Source organism: Oreochromis niloticus, linkage group LG18, assembly GCF_001858045.2.
Source record: "Oreochromis niloticus isolate F11D_XX linkage group LG18, O_niloticus_UMD_NMBU, whole genome shotgun sequence".
NCBI classification, from domain to species: domain Eukaryota; kingdom Metazoa; phylum Chordata; class Actinopteri; order Cichliformes; family Cichlidae; genus Oreochromis; species Oreochromis niloticus.
In genome coordinates this window covers 19,680,455-19,700,462 of record NC_031982.2, presented here as the reverse complement: position 1 = coordinate 19,700,462, position 20,008 = coordinate 19,680,455, and the positions used below count along the sequence as shown (strand labels likewise).

At 40.5% G+C, this 20,008-nt stretch overlaps 1 protein-coding gene across 1 annotated transcript; it reads left to right on the top strand.

Moving 5' to 3' along the window:
* The first annotated feature begins 107 nt into the window (after positions 1-107).
* Positions 108-19,070, top strand: abhd3 (abhydrolase domain containing 3, phospholipase). The gene is made up of 9 exons (XM_025900044.1): positions 108-432; positions 2,795-2,958; positions 4,654-4,836; positions 6,093-6,138; positions 10,711-10,823; positions 11,248-11,421; positions 14,953-15,001; positions 15,089-15,254; positions 15,398-19,070. Exons 1-9 carry the CDS (start codon positions 271-273, stop codon positions 15,577-15,579), a joined length of 1,239 nt encoding a protein of 412 aa, XP_025755829.1. The 5' UTR covers positions 108-270; the 3' UTR covers positions 15,580-19,070.
* The last annotated feature ends 938 nt before the right edge of the window (positions 19,071-20,008 follow it).

The following is a 20,008-nucleotide window of genomic DNA, read 5'->3' as shown; positions in this document are numbered from 1 at the left end:
TTCGCTTTAGTTTTTGGCTGAACCGTCAGCTTTCCAGTCCCTGTGCTGCACTGCGGGTCTGTGGACTGCAGGGGGCGCAGGGATGATTCTGAGTTCCCTGTTCTGCATAGCCGGTCAAAGAGCGCCACCTGTCGCTGATACCTATATATCTCTGCCCTCATCGGGTCCCCTTGACTGTCTCCTTCACTGTGGGCTCGCAGGCACACACAGCCGCGTATCACCAGAGCTGGCCGCTGTCCTCGCAGTACCTGAAACACCAGGGACCTTGCAATGATCTCGCTGGACTTCAATTTCAACATTTTGACTCGGGACCTGTCGCATTATCTGGAGAACCAAGTGAAAGTTGGGCTGTTCGGTTCGGGAGTGGGTCTGTCTCTGGTGCTGGGCTTCAGCGCGGCGTACACCTGCTACTATTTGATCTCAGTAGCGAAGGTAATTGTTATTAACTTAAGGGTCTGTGCCTTTTGAGGGGAGTCTTCACGGTATACGGCTTGTATATGTCACATAAATCCCCGTGTGCGGTGTGTGCTTTTTCGCGGAGGAGCATCTTAACTGCCAGGTGCTAGTGATGGGTCTCGGCGTAGGTGCTGATGGAGGTGTCTGTTAGCTGGCATCAGTTTATCTGGAGGGATAACGTCGCAAAGCAGCACGTGTAGGTCGGATGTCAGGCGATGGAGCAAACAGTAATCCGTATATAGACTCAAAATGGGTGTTATCCATATCAAAGTTTAGCACGTATGTAACGAAAAAAGGACTGCAGTTAGATGTCGGCATTAGGGAAGCTAGGCTAGCTTTTACTGTAAGCTAGAAATGCCGGTAGAAGGTGTTATGTAACGCCCGCTGCGCTGCCGCCGTTCATTTGTAAAGGATGGAGACGAATAGCGTTCACCAAATGAATAAAAAGAAGCTTTTTGTCTGTGACTTTAGGGTTTGAATGTATAAATGTGGTTAAAATAATCTGTGAAATTGCCAGTCAGAATCTCTTAAAGCGGTGATGTCAAACATGAGGCACGGGGGCCAGAACCGGCCCGCCAAAGGTTCAAGTCCGGTCCACTGGAAGGGTGGAAGTTTTTCTTTTTGTTTTTTCACTTTCTTCTTCACCGTACTACACAGGAATGAAAAATGTATGGATGTTTATGTGTTGGTAGAGCTAAAGTTGTTTAGTATAAACAAAGATTAAAATACTGTAGTTTTTTCTTGTTCCAAAAATCATTGTTATTTATTGTTTATTTTATTTTTTAATTTGCATTTATTTATTTCTGCTTGTAGCAGAAGTCAGGTGACCTTTGAATACACCAGAAATATTGTAGTTCTGTAACTTTTAATAAGTTTTTGTGACTTACAGTCTTGTGAGTAGCAAAGTCTCAATAAAGTTTCAGTTTTGATTATTTATTTATTTTTGCCAAACTAACAAACACTGAAACTAAAGATATTGCCTTTATAATTTTATTTTACTTTAGTCAGTTTTTTCACATCTAGTTTTAGTTTTTTTGTTTGGATTTAATTACCTAGATTAACCTTTGTAAACAACACATAAAAAACCAATCACATCAACATAAAGCAAACAATATACACACACTTTCACTCTACTTTCAGCTTAGAGATGATTTTGGCCACACCAATTGGGCAATCTATGTGTTGCTTATGTTCAGAGGTTTGATGGCTTTAGACATAAAAGATAGTTTAGACCTAATTTTTGTGAAAAGGGGGGGGGGGGGGGGGGGATAATAGTGCTGTGGAGATGGTGGTAGTTTAAAGGAAGAGGTCTCATCACTCACAATGTTATTTGCTTTTCTCCCCACACAGTCCCTATAAATCTTTCTAAGCTTGGTAATGCAATTCCCAACAATATGTAATGGAACTGTAATAAAGCCTGTTGCTTAAATTGCTTTAAACTGACTTCCCCAACATAAGCGATGTGATACAACCACCAGGTGCTATTTTTCAGTGGATCCTGGAGGTTGCTGGCTCTCGGCAGGGGAAAACCTTTAGCAGATTGAAATGGTTGCATTTTCCACGTTTGTCTGCAAATATTTGTTTTGCAGTACAACCTGGAAATGGGGGATGTTCGCCTTCAAAGTAGAAGTTGTGGCTCTCTGCTTTTGCACTGAAGGCAAACAGGATCTGTTTCTGGTTTGCGCCACACTTTTCACTACAGCTCGGAGACTAGCTGGCCAGTGTTTGTAGATAAGTCTGCCACTTCCATTCAAACTACAACCTCAGCAATATACCAGCTACAAAAGAAATACCTATAGCTATTTTCCCTAGTGACAGGTGGTTGCCAGGGGCCAGTGACTGGTCTCTAGGCCTGTGTTGCCGTGGAGAGAAACCCTCGACCTTCGGGAGCCACTTGCATACCCTCAGTCAGGGAATGCTATTTTTTTTTGTGCGTGCGTGTTTATTTCTTTACATTAAAAGTTGTTTAACTGGGCCAGCTCACTTGAGATCATATTGGGGCATGTGTGGCCGATGAGTTTGACACCCGTGACTTAATGCAAAGTAAGCAGCCTGCTAGAACATGGTTGTGCACATTAATCATACAGATAACTGTAGGTTTATGCACTCATCAAGCAAACTCTGTCACAGTTAGATCTGTATTGGTCTGTATAAGATTGATTTGATGATAATGAATATATTTAGATTTAACCTTACCACATGTGACAGTAGATTTATTATTACAGCAACGGATCTATTGTTAGACTAAATAACAGCACTTTAAATGAGTCCTGTAGGGAGACGAAGTCTCTTATGTGATTTTAACCTGTGCCATCCTACATTCACGTCTGTTTTGCAGAAGCCACAGCTGATCTCTGGAGGTAAGAAGTTCTACCATTTTCTGAGGGAGCAATGTCCAGTAGTGTCAGAGACCTACTACCCCACCTTTTGGTGTTGGGAGAGCCGCATCCAGACTCTGCTGAGACCTTTCGTCACAGCCAAACCGGGGGTCATCTACAGAAAGTAAGTCCCCGCTGTGACTGATGTGCCAGTTGTCATTTTCATCCTCTAAGCTTATATTTTATTTCTCCTTTGAATCAGTTTTGTTTCACAAGAGATTCCAGCATTACTAAATGTCAGGGAAAACATTTTGAGTATTTTGCTGCTGACTGTGCTTGGCTTTATCAAACTTGCTCACTGAGAAATTGCTGTTGGTTGTTCTTTCAAGTGCCACAACTGGAAACAAATCCCCCTCTTGTTCTTTGCCAATCTCTAAAGCCTAGAGGAGAAAGAGATCCTTTGTGTCACTGTGCTGGCTTGGTCCGCCAGGCCTGCTCCTTGATAATGTTCATTCTGCTGAAGATTAATTGGCACTGCATTCCCTACCCCCCACGTATCTCAAGATAAGAGATTAGAATGAGTGAAGACAGATTTGGTTTTAATTATAACACATGTATGACTTATTTATTTATTTGTTTTCACTTGGGGAAAAAAAAGACCCTGATTTTTCACGTACAAACAGGCTGCCCAAGTGTGTGTGTTTATAACTGTAAACTGTACAACTGATGTGATGTCCTTATGTTTAAGTGTCTGTACCATGTACTAGACATTAGAGTAAAAGACAAAAATACAATCTTTAATATTCTTTTTCATTGTTTTCTTAATTCTTTACATAAAACCACGGCTGATTTTGTTTAAATATGACTTTTAATTCAAGGGAAACAGTAAAGAATTAAGAACTGTACACCGTTAATCTGCCAGGACTTTGACACTGCCTCTGCTTTTCACAGTGATCTTTGTCAAGGAGAAAAATGCTCCCATAATGCCCCTGGGTGTATAGATGCTAGTGGAGGTCTGTGCTACCGCATCAAACCTAGAAAGACTGATGGTTGCATTCACTCAAGTTATTATCACATGGCCTCTGAGGACAGCAGGACACTCCTCCTATAATGAAGTTATACAAGGTTGACCCAAGGACGGACAGCGTGAAAGATGTCCTATGTAGCGTAGGCTGTCTGGGTGAAATTCCACTCAGCTTGTTGTCATAGCGGGGGATTAGCACCACGGACTGTGCTGGTTTCTCCGAATTGGCCTTTCTTGACTTTAAAGTCTCGCCTCAGGTGCATATTTCATGGCCGTTCTGTAATTTCACGCTGTCTCTGTTAACCGCCGGACGTCCAAGTTGGGCTCAGCGGCTGTGTGTGCGTTTGTGTGTGCAGAGCAGGTTTTAAAATGCACCAAGACTGAATTACATCATCTTCCATGCACGGGTTGTGCATCCACGAAATTGATTAGCTATAAGGACCCACTGGTGCAATGCCCTCCTCTTTATTTGAACTTGCTGTGTGTTGCAGAGTCCGCTGACAAGGGAAATGAGGCAGCTGTCAGTGAGCGTTGTGCTCACATATCCAATCCCCACTTTAGCAGCGCGTGTGACAGATGCAATGAAGTAATCACATTACTTAAAAGTATTAATTGTGAAGAGAAAAGAAGTGGACTATTTCCACTGTTTTTATGGCTATTTCATTAGCAGATATGCTTTTTAATTCAAATTTCACACTATTTTCTGCCAGTGTTGTCCCATATTTGTGTCTGATTGTATATATACTGTGTATATACAATGGATGAAACGAAGAAGACGATATATACAGGCGCACAGAGTGATCATTGTCAGGAAGACCCGTGTTGCTGACTTGCGTGTCCTGCTCGTCTCTGCAGTGAGCTCATTAAAGCAGCAGATGGAGGGCAGATCTCTTTGGATTGGTTCGACAACGATGACAGCCTTTCTCATCCCGACCCTGCCACCAGGCCCACAGTCCTCCTCCTCCCCGGTCTGACCGGCACCAGCCGAGAGTCCTACATCTTACACATGGTCCAACAGAGCCGGGATCTGGGCTATAGGTGGGTGGTCTTGGCTGAATAGCCTGGCTGACTCAAAGAACTGACAATTTCTCTGCTTTATGTTCTAATTTGCTATCCAAATAAAGTAAAAGACCTTTCACAGGCTTTCATGATTGCAAAGTAAAATCTGCATCCAGTTCTGTAGTGCTTTTGCAAGATTTTTTATACCTTTATACAATGGGTCCATGAGTGACAGGGGCTTGGGGTTATTTGAGGTGAAATCACAAATAAAGTGGGCAGCTAAGCTCCGTGTCGAGAGCTGCTTTTGTAAATAGCCAAATGTAGCCTGAGCTTGAAGAGTTGCAGAGGGAGGCACTTTTTTTTTTTCCCCCTCCACTTTCCTTCATCTCCAATAGGCCCTTTCTATGTTCTCTCTGCACTCATTCTTTCACACAGATTCGGGAAGGCATGGGAAGAGAGCCGGCAAACTCAGCATCTTCCACCCCTCTCCCCTGTCTGTGTAGCTTAATTAATTACAGCTTATCCGGGTACAAGCTTTGCAGCTTAGCCCGGACCAGCCTCCGAGTGTATGCTGCAGCGTGTGTTTAAGCACTCCACCACCACCTCCTTCTCCCCCCTCCTCTCGCCCAGCACCCTGTACAGCTCTGCCCTGCTGCTGCTGCCGCTGAGTTATGCCGATTATAAAAACAGCAGGTCTGACTCCAGCAGATAATAGATGACTGGCGAGATGCTGATGCCTTTGCTTTGCAGTACAAACACAGTTCCTTCACACAGCTGTACCTCCCTGCGCACTTCATCGTATACACAGTTCATTTCTTTTATGTAAGAACTGTTTGTTTAAAGGAATCTGGGCTGTTCCTTTCATTTGGACGTGAGCTTTTATGGGCTTTTGATTAACTGTAAAACCCTGAAATTGGCAGGAAATGTAAAAAATAAGCCATTTACTAGCGATTTAGCCAGTTCGAAATCTGAAGTTGGTTAGTTTACACCAATCGAAGGCACATTTGAGGATGTTTTATCGGCAAACTTTGGATTTTCTTCTGGAAAGCTGAGTAAAAGAGCTAGTCAGTGGTTGTTTAATGCACTAATCAGTTCAGATCTCCTTATATTACAACTACTTTGCAGCATGCAGTTAGTTTTTATAGTAATAAATCCAAATATTATGTATAAAATGTCAAGAAACAGCACTACATTCTCCACAAACTCAATCTAATATATTCAAAATGTAACATTTACCTGCTGCCCATTAAATTTGACAGTGATTATTAAAATTGTATATGTTTTGTGGATTTCAGATGCGTGGTTTTCAACAACAGAGGAGTTTCTGGTGAAACACTACTGGTAAGATCTGTTCCGACACTTGTCAAAGATTTCATTCTTTTTTTTTTCTTCTTTTTTTGTCCGTGAGCCCTGTCCATGTTCACAGCGACAGACACGACTGTTTAGGACAGCTGGCCTCCCTGTAGAGTTGCTCTTTTTCTTCTGTTGCACACGTGTCGCAGAGCCCACAGGGAGCCCGTGCGGACACCGAACAGACAATGTTGCTGCACAGCAGGGATTAAGTTACAGACAGATACTGTATTTTAATGCCGAGCCACAGAAATATGAGCTCGCCAAACACGTGCTGTCCCGACACCTGGCTTAATCTCTCCTCTTGCACTCGGGTATATTGAGCTAATACAAATTAGCTCAAACTTGGATATTGTATTCCATGCACATTGCATTTAATGGCTCCACTCTCTGCACTCTCTGCATGTCTCTGCTTCAGAATAGAGATACCTTCTACTACCTGCTATATTTACTATCACCATCGCATGGAGATTTTAGTCAAAGTGGTGTTTTATCACCTGGAGAGAGTGCACAAAATCAAAATAATAAAGCAGTTGATCTGTGTCTCTTCTTCTATCAAACCTTCAGATATGACACAAGAGCAAAGGATCCAGTGTCACTGTGTTTGATTGGGGTTTACATCCAGAACTCAGTTGGTTCAGCTGTCATTAGGGCCCGAGCACAAAAGTGCGAAGGCCCTATTGTATCTGCTCTGTTTCTTATTATTATTATTATTATTATTATTATTATTATTATTATTATTATTATTATTATTATTATTATTATTTCGGCAAATGAATCGGCCTTTTGAGGGCCTAAACATGTTCGAAAACTCATGAAATTTTGCAGACGCGTCAGGGCTGGTGAAAATTTACGTATTTTAATGTCCGTAGACATGTCCAAGGAAAATTGGCTCAGTAGCGCCACCTAGAAAAATGAGAAACGCGAGCCCCCGAGATGGGTATGACCTACATGTATAAAACTCGGAACACATATCTAACGTTCGGAGACGCACATAAAAGTCTATTATGGCCATGTCCTAAACCCAACAGGAAGTCCGCCATTTGGAAGTGAAGGTGACATTTTGGCTCTAATTTTGCCATTTCCATGCCTCGAACTTTTGCGAACTCCTCATTGGAATTTCATCGTACAAGCTTCATATTTGGTCAGTGTCAACTACACACCTGGGCCATGTTAAATTGCGGAGCTTTTGAGTTTTCGGGATACGGTGAGGCCGTGGCGCCACGGCGAATTTCGATGACTCGCCATGAAAATCTTATTGCCTCTCGTTCTGTCATACATTGTCCGACCTTGACCAAAGTGGACACATATGATAAGGCTCCACCCCTGAACATATTTCAACTGCCATATTTGACATCAGGGACAGCGCCACCTAGTGGGAACAGGAAATGTCATGTTTTACACTTTGGGGTACAGTATTGTAATGGGTGACATCTGCAGCCTCAAATTTCTCCAGGAAAGCCTTAAGGAGTTGGTCTTGGTTTACAGAGAAAACTGTGAGTTTTCGCTGAAGGGTGTGACCCCAGCAGCATGGCAAACATTGAGGTCTCGCCATGAAGAAACAAATTAGTGTAACTCAATGAAATCCAATCTGATCAGTACCAGATTTTACAGGGATGATGTCAGACCCGCCCTGAACAGATTGATATGCCCATTGTCAGGAATACGTAGAGCGCCACCTAGTGGCACCAGGAAATGTCATGTCTTTCATTTTGTTGTACTGATTTTCACAGGTTCATCGTGGCCACCTCAAAAGCGGTGAATATCACCATCAGTCCCTCTTGATGCTTCAGTGAGAAAATTGTGACTATAAACTGAACGGCGCACCCTGGTGGCAACGCAGTTCACCATGAAAGATGAAGTGGCTTTTGAGGGGCTTGAAAACTTTAAAAAGTCTTGAAATTTGGCGCACAGCTCTAATGTGATGAGGGATTTCTTTTTATATGTTCATTTTCCTTGAACAGCGCAAAATGGCTCCACAGCGCCCCCTACAAAATTTCAAAACAACAGCCCCTGCTCTGTGTTTTATGTATGAGTTTGAAACCTGGCAAGCTTATTGGAGATATCAAGATGTACAAAAAAGTCTCTTGGAGCAATATCCCAAATCCAACAGGAAGTCAGCCATTTTAAAATTAATGTGTAAATTTGGCGACATTTTCCCCTCTTTTCAGGCCTCATACTTTGACGAACTCCTCCAAGGGATTTCATTAGATTTACGCGATCTCCTGTGTGTGGAATCTAAAGACCTTTGTGATGTTAAATTGCGAAGCTTTTTACGTTCAGGGAAACGGGGTGGTCATGGCGGCACGTGGAGTTTCAATCCCTCGCCAAAAAGCAGTAACCTGCTGTCGCTCAAAAACACAATGTCCAATCTCTCCCAAAGGTCGCAGGCGTGATGAGACTCGAGCTCGGAAATGTTTGTTATGCCATTTGTCAGTAATGGTTAGAACGCCACCTAGTGGGACGACTATAATAATGGTTGAATGAGATGAAATTTTAGCTGGTGGTTAAATGCATGAATTCCATCAATGTGACATCAGATCGGAAGCGCTGGTTTTAGGTGTTGGGCTTGGCTCGACGCGCCGGGGGTGCGAGGGCCCTCATATCGCTGCTTGCAGCTTTAATTATATTTGAGTTGGACCCTGTAATCCTGGCACCGTACCAGGTCGTTGGGGCAGTTTTCTCCCTCGTTTCAGTGGAGAAAATGGTGCTATATTCAGTGCAAATGCTTAAGCATTTGTATGCTTCTCTGAGCATTTTCTCTGTGTCCAGTAAGTGTGAATATCCTCCATTGTTCAACCAGGCCAGTTTTTCCAAATGGCCCACTGTGTGAAAGATGCACACTGCTACAAAGATTATCCCTAAGTGCTATAGCCCTATTTCCAGACCTTGAGAAAAAACCTATTACATTACACTCTCCTGTGGAGTTGCTTTACAGTGAATATGTTCACTCTGTTAAGTCTGTTCCCCTGACACATTATTAATTTGTTGTTTTGTTATATATTCAATTAAAAAAATAAGCATAGTAAAATCTGGTGGCCTATTAAAGTTCTGCTCTTGTCCAGAACTATTAAAGGAAGCATAAGAGAACAGAAAAGCAGGAATGTAGTTTGCCTGAGCTTCTTCTTGAATCCTAATGAGCAGCCTTGGAGAGCTGAGAAACTGGACTTGTTAAATAGGCTCCTTCAAGTTAGAGCAGGCTTGTTTTAAATGTTAAGTAGCCTCCTCTGAGTGATAACACTGTTTCAAGTCGAATAAAATGTCACCCCCACATACACAGAACAGCATTCTTATCACAGTCAGAAATGGCCAAATAAACAATAATAACATGGAGGAGAGTGTCAGAAAAATAGGTTATCCTGTGCTGGCCTGCTAAAACATTTTTTATGTATATACACAGCTTGAACAGGTAAATGTGAATCCATTTTTCATGACTTTATAGAGAGGAGATTCTCGCGGTCTACTGAGCAAATGACTTTGAAGGTTGCAATAGAGTTCACTCACTGGATACTTCATTATGTACACCATGCTATTACTGAATTGGACTACCCTTTGCCTTCAGAGCTACCTTGATTCTGCGTGGCATAGATTCAATAAGGTGCTGGAAACATTCCTCAGAGATTTTGGTCCATGCTGTCGTGGTAGCATCACCCAGTTGCTGCAGATTTATTTACTACACATTTTTGGTTCCACCACAGGTGCTTTATTGGATTGATACTGACTTTTGAGGACATTTGAATATGGAGAACTCTGTGACATGGTGCGTTATCCTGCTGGAACCAGCCATCAGAAGATGGGTACACTGTGGTCATAATGGGATGTACATCGTCAGCAACAATACTCTGGTCGATTGGCATTTAAACAACGCTCAGTTGTTACTAAGGGGCCCAAAGTGTGCCAAGAAAATATCCCTAATATCAATAGATCAGACCAGGCAACGCTTTTCCAATCTTCTGTTGCCCAGTTTTGGTGGTCCCAATGAGAACCTCTCTTTCTAGTTCTTATCTGAGAAGGGGTGATACTCAGTGTGGTCTTCTGTTGCTGCTGTAGCCCATCTGCTTTAAGGTTTAACATGTGTGTTCAGAGATAGTGTTCTGCATGCCTTGTTATTTGAGTTGCTGTTGCCTAAATGTCAGTTTAAAGCAGTCTGGCCTCTGGACAAACATTTTCACCCAGAGAATTGCAGCTCATTGGATGTTTTCTCTTTTGATGGCCATTCTTCGTAAACCCTGGAGATGGCAGTGTGGGGAAATCCCAGCAGATCAGAAATTTTTGAAATACTTAAACCAGCCTTTCTGGCACCAACAACCACGTCACATTCATTTAAGTCACCTTTCTCCTACATTCTGATGCAGTTTGAACTTCAGTATGTCTGTGGACTGTCAGCCTGCCTCCATAAAAATGCTTTAGAAGAAACAGCAAACTAACAAACTGTAATGTCATCTAGCTTTTTACTATACTAAGTTTCCAGTTTTCACTTTTGTTGGATCTTCATCGTGGTTTTGACAGAGACAGAGAATCAGAAAGGCAGGAGTGACTGTGTTATGTTGCTGTCATACCCAGACCCCAAGGACCTACTGTGCAGCCAACACAGAGGATCTGGAGACTGTTATTGAACACATCCAGAGGACCTATGAAGCTGCTCCACTAATGGCTGCAGGAGTGTCCATGGGCGGGTAATGGAGCCACTCTTTACAAGTCTTGATGCATTCTCAATCATCCAGGAAAGTAAATCTCCAAAAGTTGATTCTGTTCATCTGGACGTAGTGTTTTGTGGGAGTTTCTCCCACAAAACGCTACGTCCAGATGAACAGAATCAACTTTTGGAGACTCTTTACAAGCTAGCTTGCAAATACTGCTAATAAATGTCAGAATGAATATTAAAGCTACTTTTCACAATGCAGCTTTAGTAAACTGTGAGATATTGAACATTTACTGTGTGATGGGGACATGTCAGTGCTTTATTTTATTATTTTCCAGTTGTTCGGCGCACTCTGCCAAAGAATGTGTTTTTTATTGCACAACGGTAATCCTCTGAATTGGGGGATTGGTCATTCAGTTTCCCTCTGTTCCTTCATCTCTCCCTCTCTCCATATTCAGGATGATGCTGGCAAACTACTTGGGGCGCAAGGGCCGGGAAACCTGTCTGAAAGGGGTCGTGGTCTTCTCAGCGGGCTGGGATGTATTTGAGTGCACTGCTTCACTGGAAAAACCCCTGGACCGTTTCCTCTTCAACTCCTACCTCACCAGCTGCCTACAAGCCTCTGTGCACAGGTCAGCCAGGGCCAGAGCAGGGATTAACACAGCCACTAAGTCACTGCCAGTGCTAGATTCCAAACAGAGGCTTGAACAACTGGCTTTCAAATATTTATGTTTAGTTTGCTCATTTAAAAGTTGTTGTTTTTTTTCATGGTTTATTATTTGTTAGGTGATGAACAAAACATTTAAACAAAGCCTGATGACATATCCACCATTTATTCCTACTTGTGTGTTAACATGAGCAATGACATATGCATGATAGTGCTTTACCTAGTGCTGCCTCATCATCTTTCTTATTAGAGATCACTGAGTTTTTCCTGAGTTATTGTGTTAAAAGAAGATATTTTTTATTTGTCCGGTTAGAAAATATAAAGGAACTTAAACTAAATAGCTCAAATACAAAGACTAGTGACAGCTTGATAAATTACAATATGACAAATCAAATTTTTTAATAAGGTATAAACCTAATCAGAAACCTAATCGGAAATCAATAAATGCTTGATCATAATTAAGTAAATAATAATTATGATGATGTAGTGGTTTGCACTGTTGCCTTCTAGCAACAGGGTCAAAGGTAAAGGTCAAGGCTGAACCACCTTTACACGGTGTCACTTTGGGTACTCGAGACTGTGTACCCCTCACTGTCTCACTGTCATTTGCTGTGTAACCATATGTCAAATGCACGATGGATAAATAGCCGAGTGTAAACCCAAAGAGCACCTTTATTGCATTGATGATGATGATGATGATTGTAAATCCAGAAAACCAGACTAATAACGAACTAAAGGATTAATAACTGATTTAATAGCCAGGGACAACGCAAGGGTGGAATTATAGACACTGAGGGGAAGACAGTGCTATTTCTACACATGAGGGTAATTAGTAGAAGTGGACACAGCAGGGTCATGAGGCACATGTGATTATAATCAAAGACAATGAGGCATGAGGTGAAGTAAAACTAAACGCAAAACACTAGTGAGAAATGACGCCCAAAATAAGACAGGAAGTGAGAAACAATAAACAGGAAAACGCAGACACGGGATTGAACTAAACGAAGAAGAATTGTATGGGCTCAAAATGTGGTCATAAATATTTTGTACTTGTAAATCAGGATTTGTATGTGTAAAAAGAATTTGTGTGTGTGTAAAAAAGATTTGTATGTGTAAAAAGAATTTGTGCGTGCGTAAAAAAGATTTGTATGTGTAAAAAGAATTTGTGCGTGCGTAAAAAAGATTTGTATGTGTAAAAAAGATTTGTGTGTGGACTTAGCCAACCCCCCCCCGCAAGTTACAAGTACGAATTTTGACCCTATTTTTCTTCCTGTCATCTGATTGGTCAATGTCATGTCAATCACAAATGTAACAATCCAATCAGAGAACAGATGGGTTTGGCTGTCGGAGGGGCACTTTTTTGAACTGCAGGTCCTTGAAGGGTAATACAGTTTGAAGCTGGAGGATCTCTATATAAATATCCGATAGCAGCTAGGTCCGCTAACTTTCAGTAGCTGTTGAAAGGATAAAGTTGTGGTATGTCAGTGGTTAGAAATACCATTATTACTTTAGGATTAGTTTAACACAAAGTCAGGGCTGACCCGGGACCATTGCTGTGAGTCACAGTGCGCAGCATAAAGGTCCTTTCGCATCGGACGCAGGATGTGCTGCTAATGCTAACTGCTAACTAAAAGCAAAGGATCCAGAATTTGTTGCGCTGGCTGCTGAGCTCTGTGGGTTTTTGCAGCAGCTCTACCTGTACTAGATGCACCTGCTCCTTGTCGTTTCTATCTCTGACTTTATGTCCTCTACAAGAGTTTCTGGTTTTTTTGCTAGTTCTTCAAATGTTCAATAAAAACATGTATGCTAATTCATAAGGAAGAAAGCTTTGTAATGAAGACTGTCATTTCCAAAACACTGCCCCCCCCCCGCGGTCCGCAGCGCTGTATTAAACAGTAGACCTGTGACACAAAAATCACCAAACTCAGACGACCACAGACTGTTTTCCTTCGAGGTGATGAAGGAAAACGCTGGGTTGGCATGTAAAAGGGCATTTATTCCCTTCAAAGACCTGCAGTTCAAAAAAAGCGCCCCTCCGACAGCCAAACCCATCTGTTCTCTGATTGGATTGTTACATTTGTGATTGACATGACATTGACCAATCAGATGAAAGGAAGAAAAATAGGGTCAAAATTCGTACTTGTGACTTGCAGGGTTTTTTTTTGGCTAAGTCCACACACAAATCTTTTTTACACACACACAAATCTTTTTTACACATACAAATCTTTTTTACGCACGCACAAATCTTTTTTACACATACAAATCTTTTTTACGCACGCACAAATTCTTTTTACACATACAAATCTTTTTTACACACACACAAATCTTTTTTACACATACAAATCTTTTTTACGCACGCACAAATCTTTTTTACACATACAAATCTTTTTTACGCACGCACAAATTCTTTTTACACATACAAATCTTTTTTACACACACACAAATTCTTTTTACACATACAAATCCTGATTTACAAGTACAAAACTGATTTACAAGTACAAAATATTTATGACCACATTTTGAGCCCATAGAATTGACACAAGAGGAGAAGACGGGAAACACTGAGGAAACAAATGAAACTGGAAAAATAAATTATAACAAGAACTAAAGGCTCCAAAAATGCTAGAGATCAATATTCAACATTATGAACAGCTAATGAATTCGATGCCAAACGTTCAAAAAGCCACAGTCCAGAATTAATAGATGGATAAAAATAATCTTATATAATACACAAACGACATCCACAAATGGCATCTTCATGTTGCTTAGCAACCGCAATTTTTTTCTAGCATTTATGCAATTAACATTTAACAAAAGCATCATACTATTTTTATTCCGTGACAGTAACATCTCGTTTATAACCCCAAAAGTTGTATTGTGTATGATATATTTTACGCAATTATGTTGCCAGGCAACCCACATAACAACGCACTAAAATGACCTGGTTTTTTTGCCTTTATGTACCTACAGCACCTTATGACATCAACAACTCATTTAGATCCACAAAAGTTGAATTGAAGCTGCCTAGCAACAGGCTAAAACGGCCCATTTTTCGCAGCCTCTACCACCCCCACGTTTTTTACTTCTCTTGATGCGAATGAGAATATCAGTTCATGCTAATTTTAAATAAATATGACTGATATTAGCTTATCATCAAGCCAGTTGTGTTCTTTAGAATATTGCTATTTGAGACAAATAGTGATGAGAACTTTTCCACATCTGAAACTGGGATCATGCTGAGAGGAAATGAAGGCCATGTACGAGGGGCTGAATTTCATTAGCAGGAGGAATGTTCTCATATTGATGTTGATGTTTTATTGAAAAAAGCTGGATGAAGAACAGATCTTCTTTTGAATTTATCTTTTCTTTTCCTGGGTAGTCTATTATGTTGTTACAACCTTGTCAGCATTTTTGGTGAATATTTTCAAATGCAAGTCATTTAACCTAACAGCAGTTAGTGACCTGTTTTTGTTTTTTTTTGTAATCTCACCCGCAGGCACAGACCAGTGCTCGAAAAATGTTACGACATTGATCATGTCATGAAGGTAGGGGATTATTTTCAGTGGCGTTAAGCCATGCCAATTTCATTAAATAAAGTAGACCAAATAAATCGTTTTACCGCATTCCCACAGGCAAGGACCATCCGAGAGTTTGACGAGAGGTTCACATCCATAATGTTCGGTTATCCTACCAATGACGACTACTACCGCGATGCCAGTCCTGTCCACAGGCTCAAATCTGTGCAGGTGCCAATGTTATGTCTCAACGCTGCTGACGATGTCTTTTCTCCATCTCACGGTGAGTCTCCAGTCCCAAGTCCAGTTCATGGGTGAAAATACTTCAACTACGTAAACTAATGATAACATTCTGGCATGTCATGTAAAGACATTGCACAGAGATTAAACAAAAAACAAAAAGTGAATTCTGTGTTTTGTTTGCAGCCATTCCAGTGGAGGCAGTGAAACAGAACCCTAACCTGGCTATGCTCATTACCCATCACGGCGGCCATATTGGTTTCCTGGAGGGCCTGTGGCCGCGTCAGAGCACTTATATGGACCGAGTCTTCAAGCAGTTTGCAAAGGCGGTCATTGAGCAAGGCAACCGACTCAAAGACCTCTCCTGATGTGTTCTGGTTTTACGTTTTTAATATCTCTTCTTGATACATTCTGTCCTTTATTTCTTCCATTTTTATCCTATTCTTGTTTTTTATACCTTATTCAGCCCTTTCTGCATTACATCCACCTTTTCCTCTCTACCAGACCAGTTCTGCAGTTTTTCTTTCTTCCGATGACTTCTTCTATCCTTGCCCTCCATAGGTCCGTCCTTTTTTTGCTGCCACAAGCAAAAAAAAATCCTCATTCTTTCTCATTTTAAAGGGCATATTTTATTGAATGCAGCATTTGGGTTGCACTCAACATTAATTTATTTATTCCATACAGTTAAAAGTCTGTAGTCCTGCAAGCAAAGCTGTTCATGTCACAGCCGAAATGCTGAATCTGTGCCCATTTGTGCATTAGCTAGCTAAAGAATTATGTGATTACCGTGTGCAATCATCAGTACTGTACATGAGATTCCAATTATTTTTGTTTATGAAGCATCCTCTATTGCTTTTATCATTAAGATATCTGTAGGATTTTAGCCCTCAGGGATTTTTTTTATTTCCTTAACTTAATTTTCCTTAACTTCTTTCCCTTCTTTGTACTTTCTCAGTTATTCTCCTCGAGTTTGAGTTTTCCTAAGTTTATGACACGTCCACACAGTCATTTATTTTCTTCTAAAGTAATAGTTTCATATTTTTGTCTTTTGAGTTGTGAAGCTTGAATTCACTTTCTTTTAAATATGATGCTGCTATCATGAAATGAATAGCTTAAAGATTGGAAGCATAAAGATTGGAAGCAGAGGAAAGCAGCGACTCTGAAGCTCTAATTAAAATGCAGTGTTGTGAAAAAGTATTTTCCCTCTTCCTGAGTTCTTAGGGGTTTTTTTCATATTTTTCATACTTCAGATCACCAAAATAAATTTTAATATTTAACAAAGATAACCAGAGTAAATACATAAAAATCTGTGTGATGATCTGAATCATGTAAGTAATGTAATTTAACAAATGTGCAAAAAAAATATGAACAAATCAGGAAGAGGGAAAATGCTTTTTCTCTGCATTCTAGTGTAATGTGACTAAAGGATACTTCCCCCTCTTTGCCAGGAGAAGAATTGTCATGGGAGCGGAGTACCCACAAATTAAACATGAAATTGCAAAGTTCTTATATTTTGGCATAATTTTTGTTGCTGATAATAAATAATCAGAAAGCAGTCATAAAGAAATGTAAGTCCTCAAATGCAGGAGTTTGAGCGCGCTGCATAGTTGTAACAGTATACGTTACACATTTTAAAGCAAAAAAGTGCAAATGTAATTGGTTTTTATCTTATTTATTTATATGTTTTTTTGTTGCATAGTTGACATTTTGCTACATCAGACGGTCAAAAATAACTGTTAAAATATAGGTATGCCTAAAATCTGTCCAGAAATAATAAGTACTTACCTTTACCACACACAGACAGATAATGTAGTGCCTGGACTAAAGCTTTGTCTCTTTTACCTCTGAAGTTGTCAGAGGTAGGAGTGATGTCACTCCCGAGTTGACCATTCCAAGTTGACCGTTCCAGTAGTAATAGTAATAGTAGTAGTATAAGGAATACATTGCATTTTGGGTTATTTCAAAATTTTAGGCTACGTAGTTCATAATTTTGACTTACTTCTCAGAAATTCTTAATTGCAAGATACGTAACTCATAATTTTTGAGTTATTAAGTAATTTAGCTAACCCCCCCCCCCAAAAAACAAAAATTCCAGCTCGTATAGAGTTCTAATTGAAAAGTGTGACATCAAAGTTGGGATTTCCAACTCTTCAGCTGGAAAGCAGTATATTTCCTAGTCTCATGAGTGACTTTAATGTGTTTGGTTACCCGTGTAACCCTGGTTCTCTGAGGTATCTCATGATAGGATGTGCCCACTGGCGTAACGAAAAGTTCCACTAGCACAAAGTCCTTCTAAGATCTTAATTGCTGATCTATTTGGTCCAAGTCCACTGTATTTCTTTGTCATCAGTGAGTGCGAACATCTGTGTGGGCATCCACGTACCTGCCTGTTTTTGTGACTGCACGGAGTCGTCTGTGAAAAATTTAATTAACAATGGACCAGCTACCCATGTATCCCAGGCAGTGGGCATAAAACAGACTTCAGAGAAGTGTAACAGAAAAAACTACGCAGCTATTGGGTCTCGAGCTGTCCATCAATGTCCGTCTCTGTGAAAGAGTATAATCAATGCTTAAAACCTAGGTTATGATCTGTTAGTTCATTATCATGTAAACTGTCTGCAAAAAGAATAGGCAGACACACGGACATCCACAGAGACCCGCTAACCATCTGATCACGAAATTTACGTCACTGGGACCTGAGCGGACTTGCAGATCTAAAAAGTATAATCCCTGTTTCAGACAGACCAGTCACTTTAAAGACAAATGGTCCTCAATGCTCCTTTATAATAGCCCTTGGCCTCACAGCAATGTATATTTGTCGGTCCGCTAGTTGAGGCTGCCATTTTAATAAAAAAAACGAAACAAAAGGAAAAATCTACCTAAATCAACCTGTTTTAGAGCTTTTACAGGGATAACCAAGCTGAGCTAGTTTCCCCCTTCTTTCATTCTTTATGCTAATCAAGTAACCGGCCTCTGGCTGCAGCTTCATATGTAGCAGACCGAGAGTGGAGTGGTGTCAACCTCCTTATCTATCCCACACTGCTAAATCGAACAAGCATATTTTGAATTGTTCCTATCTGTATGTCTCCTGCATGCACTTTTATTTTGACTCATTCTTCCATTCATGCACCAAATAGTTTTACAACATGGAGACAAATTCATCAATGACGAGGAATGTAAAATTGCACTATGTAAGTTGAAAAATTCCTTAATGCAAAGCACTTCATTTCATGAGAAAAATGAAAGTGCATCCCAAAGGTTGAACAGAGCAAATGAGAGTATGTAAATTTCACAAGGTTTTCTTTCTTCAAATGTTCCGTGGATGTGAATGAAATAATGCACACGGTGACTGTCTGAAAGTGTTAGATGTTGCTTTACTAGATGCAAAGCCTGGTTTTCAGTCATTTTTTGTTTTCTTTTGCCAACAATGATCAAGGGGCTGGCTACCATGTATGAGTTAGCATCAGTGAAACAATCAGATCTGACTGGAAGCCAGACTTTCAGTAATGCACTGCGTGAAGGATTCTTCCTGTTCCTGTGGAATTATTTTTTTTTTTTGTGTTTGTTTGTCCTGCCAAGTGTCCATTGTGCAGCATGTGTCTTATCAGTGTCATCATGTCCTGAACGTTAACACCACTTTGTAATATGTAGCACAAAGGACATGTTTGTCTGTTCATAGGATTCATTTCATTTTTTTACACTGTATAAAAAGAAGAAAATTGAACATTCTGTTTAACATGTGCGGCAATAAAGAGTTTAACTTTAAAACAATGTCTCTATATAAGTACTAGTATATACGGATTATCAACATGAGTGTAATATGCTGTATTTAATAAATAAATAAACAAATTCTAAGTCATTTTGGCTCCTGTCTCCAGATTTGTTTCTTTTTTCTTTCTATTTTTTTAAACTTGTTTTTTTTTAATAATTACATTTAGAACACAAAGTTGGATAGCCTTCCCAAGAGTCACGTGAGACTGCCTTCATCATCGTCCTCTGACGCCAGGACATTTGACAGTCCACCATTTGAGTTGGCTTACTGCGTGACCGCTGTGTCACCAAAGGGTCACACTGTCTCTCCTCTCACACCATCGGATTGGGATTTGGGCCTTAGAATTGACTCGCTCCACACTCATGAGCTTAGCCGTTGATAGGATATGCATGACTGCAGTAGTGGATGTGATCCACCAAAAGCCAACTGTAATCCGCCAGCACTCCACTTCCCCACAGACCAAGCCCTCAATAAGCCCACAGACAGATGAGCTTCGGTTTTAGCTCAATGGTTTATGAAAACCTGTGATTAATTAGAGTAGACTGCCAAGAAGAATGAGTAATTTTGTCTATCTATCTAATATAAATGTCCTACTTTGGACTTTACCCTCCGTATCTGATCCAATTGTTGCTTCTTCTTGACATATCTACTGGGATTGCTACCAAAAAAATAAAAAAGTGGCAAATTTCATATACATATATATCTCTGAAGCATAAGCAATAAGCAACACAATAAGCATGTTTGTGTGTGCTTGTTTCTTCTTCTACACAGTCATGAGTTGAGCCCCAAACTTGGCACACAGGTACATAATAGTCCCCTGATGGTTCTTATCTACAATAGATATTATGGCATCATCAAGTTGCCTGGCAACCACCGGCTAAAATGACATGGTTTTAGCATTTGTGCACCTGTAACGCCTTATAATAGCATCATATCGTTTTTATTCTGTGACAATAACTTCTCATTTATATCCACAAAAGCCATCTTGTTGCCTGGCAACCACCTAGCGATACTTTTTTGGTCTT